The following is a 5,468-nucleotide window of genomic DNA, read 5'->3' as shown; positions in this document are numbered from 1 at the left end:
TATGTAGGACGACCTTTAGTACCGGTTCGTGCCAAGAACCGGTACTAAAGGGGCTGGAGGGGCCCCAGTCTGACAACATCCTGCCACCACTCTCATTAGTACCGGTTCGTGGCACGAACCGGTGCTAAAGGTTCGCCACGAACCGGTACTAATGAAAGCGGCCCGGCTAGCCGTTGGAACCGGCACTAATGTATACATTAGTGCCGGCTCAAATACAAACCGGCACTAATGTGCTTCACGTTTGACCATTTTTCTACTAGTGATGGCAAGATGACCGATGATATTGTATCATAATATGATATTACAATGATATTGTGTCATAATATGATATTACAATCTTCTCTTACATCGTTAATTGCAGTACCACATTATTTTTTCTTTAAATGCCCGTGCATGATACTCTTAGTATGATACTTGCGCTGGTAGATGTCTTGGATAAAGCTGCTACACCAATCAAGAACATGCATGTCATCTAAAGGACTTTTCCCGTTAAAGATAGACTTGCTCTTGCATGCCGATGGCATGCATGGCATCGTCAAAGCAGTGCCGGAAATGCTCCATTCCTCCCGCCGGAAACGAGACCCCTACCTCGACACCGGCAACGCCGTTGGGCGCATCTGCCATCGGCATCGTGCCGGTCTTCGCCGCGGACACTGCCACAACCTTCCCTGGCCTCCCGAACCCGAAGTTGATGTCATACACGCGGAACCTCGGCGACCCCACCACGAACATCGCGCCGGCCTTCATGGCCCCCCTCGCCCTCTCGATGCATCCATCCCACCTCTCCTGCGAACGCTCCCCCACCTCTTCCTCCAGCGCGCTCGCGATCGCCATGAATGCCGTGAAGAGGCCTCCCGTTCCGGCTGCTGCGAGTTCGTCGTGGCGCGCGGCGGCGATGGCCGGGTTGATGCAGTTTCCAAAGTATGTGGCAGGGACGGGCGGCTTCAGCCGTGCCCGGTGATCCACAGCGAAGAGGAAATAAGTAGTTTTTGTTTGGTTCTGTTCCTGTTTGGCTCGGCAGTAGCATGACCAGATGAAGCTGTAGGCCGCGAGCATCGACGAGCATCTGTGCGGGGGCGCAGCGTGCAGCCTGGCCGCTTCTCGGGCAAGCGTGTCCTTGATGCCACTTAGGAGCTCCTGAGGCAGTGTGAACGTGGCGACGAGCTGGTCGTCGGGGAGAGAGGACACGCTGCTGGTCACGAACTCGACCTCGCCGTCGTCAGTGGGCATTTCTTTGCAATAGATGTCGTAGAGGCCCATAGGATCAGCGATGAGCGTGCGGTCGATGACGGGTGGCGGAGGCATTTCAACCGCGCCGTTGCAGACGGCGGCCCAAGTGTGCAGGAAGTGGGTGGAGCTGGCGCCGTCACCAGCGGAGTGGTGCACAGTTACGCCGAGCGCGAGGCCGCGCCCCCCAAGCAACTCGGTGGCCTGCAGGGCGAGCACGGCGCGGCCGTTTGGAAGTGTTGGCACGAGAGGCGCGAGGCTGGCGACCTGCACGGGCTCGCCGTCGGAGGAACGGGCGAGGTCGTTGACGTCGGTGTCGCACTCCGCGACGGTGAAGGCGACGCCGTCGCCGGGCTGGTAGAAGAGCTCGTAGCGGTTGGTGTTGGGGGCAAAGCGGACGTGGCCAGCGAGCGGGTAGAAGAGAGTGAGGGCCTTGGAGAGGGAGGCCTTGAGGCCCAAGATGAGCTGCTGGACGGTGTGGTGGTGGTGGTGTTCGAGACGGTAGAGGAAGAGTCGCTGGACGGGCGGCCGGCGGAGCCATCTTACGTCGAAGAAGGTGAACGGGAGAGAGTGCGCCGGGAGGTTGATGTCGGACGGCCTGACCACGCCGGCGTCCAGGACGCGGAGATTGCTATCGGCACCCATGTTGGTCTCGATAGTCGGTGGATCTTTGCCTGGTGTCGATGGATGGATGTTTATACCGCTGTTGGTGCAGGAGGTAGGTAGGTAGGTAGCGGCGTGGCAGAGTAGGTAGGAGCCAAGCACGTGATGGTTGGTTGGGTTCTCATCTGTCTCGAATTCATCCAACGTCTCCTCCATTTGTTGGGTATGGAATAAATTTAGAGTAGTGCTACATATCTATGGAAAATTTGTTACGGATCTATTCCTTCTATTAGAAAATATAAGATGTATTAATTTTCTGAAAATCAAACGTTTTATGTTTGACCAAGTTTATAAAAAAAACGTAACAGTTTTGCTAAAACACATCTAGATGTGCCATAAATATTGCATATCTAAGTCCTATGTCATTGATTTTTTTTACTTTATGCTTGCTTCACTCACTTAGATGTGCAATAATTAGAGCACATCTAGATGTGCCCTAGACACACCCAAAAAATAATTTTAACATGCTCCCTCTTACCCTCATTTCCACATGGAAGATAAGAAGGTAAGAGTAAATCAGACCACTATTTAATCAAATCAATGGCTCAGATCTATCAGAGCATCTCCAACAGCCGGCCAATGCGCGGCGCGCTAAAAAGTACTTTGCACGTCGGGCAGCGCTGGCTCCAGCAGACGCGCTAAAATTTAGCGCGCGTGTAGCTCCAGCAGCCGCGCTAAAATGCAGCGCACGTTATCGCACGAACATTGCATACATATTAAAAAAACGATAGATAAAAACGATACATATATATTTTACATAGTTCCATAGTATAGATAGATAAAACTACGGTGCAACGACATAAAAAACGACTAGATAGTGCAACTACAACCTACTCCGAGTCGTCCTCCTCCTCATCATCATCCTCGCTGGTCTAGTTCGAGGTATCGAGCCACGTGTCCTCCCAATGAGGATCATTATCCATAAAGATCGACTGCCCACCTGCTTCAACGATATCGCACTGCGATAACGCCAGGGCCTTTCACTGACGCCTATCCAACCAATCCGTGCGGCGCTTTGCCGTCCTCCCGCCCAGTGGGCTTGCTCGTTGGCGACGTCCTCCGAGTGGCGCCGGCGCCACTCCGCCATGCCTCGCTCGTCCTCCTCGACGATGAGGAGGCGACGCTGCCGCCGAGTGTGCTCCGCACGGTCCTGGTCCGTGATAAGGCGAGGCGGAGGGGCGACGTCCTGCGCCTCCTGGCGCGTGTGGACGTCTTGGAAGTACATCTACGCACGCGGCCTGTCTAGGCGCCACGCCACAGCGTCGTACGCGCGGGCGGCCTCGATCACAGTCTCGAAGGTGCCGAGGCTGAGCCGGACGTCGCCGGACCTGATTTCGGCGTAGTACCAGCCGTTGGGGCGCTGGCGGACACCGCGGTAGCTCGACGCTCCTCGGCGGTGCGGCAGCATGGTGGCGCGTCGGTGGCGGGGCGCTGGAGCGGCGAGGAAGCAAAGGGAGCTATGAGGAAGTGGGGGAGAGCGCGAGTGGCAGTGTGGATAGCCGCGTGGTGAGCGCCGCAATTTATAGGCGCGCCGGACGCGCGCACCAAATGTAGCGCGCGAGCTGCCGCCTTTTCCCACGCGCGCGCAAAATCATTTCCCGCCACCGCTGGAGCGCTCGAAAACGTCCCGCGCGCGCTAAAAAGTCAGTTTACCCCGCGCGCGCGTCTTTTGGCGCGGTTGTTGGAGATGCTCTTAAGCAGCCACGCACAGTTGGTCAACCCTGCGTCTCCAGTCCCAGGAATACTCGATCCGCCACCTGGAAGCCAGCCGAGCCGTCTGCCTCGCCATCCCTGCCCGGCCGCCCGGAGCCACCGGTAGACCGCCCTGTGACCCTGACCGGCCTGAAGGCTGGCACCCAGGACTTGTTGTTGCCTTCCTCGCTTGGCGCCCGGTCGGCAACTGTCCGCGCAGGCGCGCAGCTGGCGCACTACCGCGCCCTGCCGACCGGACTGCTGGAGCCGCCCACTTCCAGTGCGCTTCGCGGTCGCTTCCTCAGCTGATGATCCTCCGGTCCTCGCCAATCCTCATCCCTTGCTCAGCTCAGAGAGGTACCTCATCCCCGCGTCCCCTGATCTCTGAATCTGCAAGCTTTGGACGAAATTACATGAAACTTTTATGCAGAAGTTTTCAAAATACCGCCCCGTTGCAAAACTTCGGTATTATGATGCGTTAGCAATGAATACTACAGTTTCTAAAAGCAGAAATTTTCTCAGTTTTAGTGAAACTGCCGATATGTTTGGCTCGAGTGTTTAGATCACTACTTTAGTGATCTAAACACTCTTATATTAGTTTACAGAAGGAGTACTATTTTACCGTAGTTTTGACACCTTAAGCAACTGAACCTAACTTAGCTAGCTACACCAAGAAGCTACATGACCGGATGAACCTTTTGCATTTGCCAATCAAGTTGACCAAGTGTTCTACGTGGATGACCTTATCCAGGATGGTCAATTGTTTTGAAGATGAAACCTCGAGATAATTTTGATGAGTGAAGAATGGGATGATATGGAAACAGAACCTTATCATGTCAGCAAATTCCTTGAGCTTTTTGATACTGCCCATTGCGGGAGTCCTGGATTAGGGGGTCTCCGTACAGCCGGACTATATCCTTTGGCCGGACTGTTGGACTATGAAGATACGAGATTGAAGACTTCGTCCCGTGTCCGAATGGGACTCTACTTGGCGTGGAAGGCAAGCTAGGCAATACAAATATGCATATCTCCTCCTTTGTAACCGACCTTGTGTAACCCTAGCCCCCTCCGATGCCTATATAAACCTGAGGGTTTTAGTCCATAGGACAACATACAATCATACCATAGGCTAGCTTCTAGGGTTTAGCCTCTCTGATCTCGTGGTAGATCAAATATTGCAATACTCATATCATCAAGAACAATCAAGCAGGACGTAGGGTATTACCTCCATCAAGAGGGCCCGAACCTGGGTAAACATCGTGTCCCCTGCCTCCTGTTACCATCCGCCTTAGACGCACAGTTCGGGACCCCCTACCCGAGATCCGCCGGTTTTGACACCGACATTGGTGCTTTCATTGAGAGTTCCACTGTGTCGTCACCATAAGGCTTGATGGCTCCTTCGATCATCGCTGGTGATGCGGTCCAGGGTGAGGATTACCTCCCCGGACAGATCTTCGTATTCGGCGGCTTCGCACTACGGGTCAATTCGCTTGGCCATCTGGAGCAGATCGAAAGCTACGCCCCTGGCCATCAGGTCAGATTTGGAAACTTGAACTACACGGCCGACATCCGCGGAGACTTGATCTTCGACGGATTCGAGCCCATGCCGGATGCGCCGCACAGTCGCGATGAGCAAGACGTAACTATGCCGTCGAACAGTGTTCGGGAGATCGCATCCGCGGCTACTCCGGCCTTTAATCCGAAGCAAACCGCGTCGTCTGAGAGCGGAGGGATAGACCCCGCCATAGAGGCCGCACTCTCAATGGCGATAGAGCCAGATACTGACTTCACCCCTTACGAGAGCCGTGCCGCCGAACCACTGGATTCATCTCCGGCCACGGACTCCGGGCCGCCTACATCCGTGCCTGTCGAATCCGATGGGGTAC

General features: G+C 54.8%; 1 protein-coding gene across 1 annotated transcript; it reads right to left on the bottom strand.

Moving 5' to 3' along the window:
- Positions 1-266: 266 nt before the first annotated feature.
- On the bottom strand, positions 267-1,884 carry LOC123107172 (phenolic glucoside malonyltransferase 2-like). The gene has a single exon (XM_044529177.1). It carries the CDS (start codon positions 1,870-1,872, stop codon positions 490-492), a length of 1,383 nt encoding a protein of 460 aa, XP_044385112.1. The 5' UTR covers positions 1,873-1,884; the 3' UTR covers positions 267-489.
- Between the last annotated feature and the right edge of the window lie 3,584 nt (positions 1,885-5,468).

This window comes from Triticum aestivum, chromosome 5A (assembly GCF_018294505.1).
Source record: "Triticum aestivum cultivar Chinese Spring chromosome 5A, IWGSC CS RefSeq v2.1, whole genome shotgun sequence".
Lineage (NCBI taxonomy): Eukaryota > Viridiplantae > Streptophyta > Magnoliopsida > Poales > Poaceae > Triticum > Triticum aestivum.
This window is presented reverse-complemented; position numbering and strand designations above follow the sequence as displayed.

Coding starts and splice junctions, on each gene's coding strand:
- LOC123107172 (XM_044529177.1), bottom strand. CDS start 1,872: ATGGGTGCCGATAGCAATCTCCGCGTCCTGGACGCCGGCGTGGTCAGG.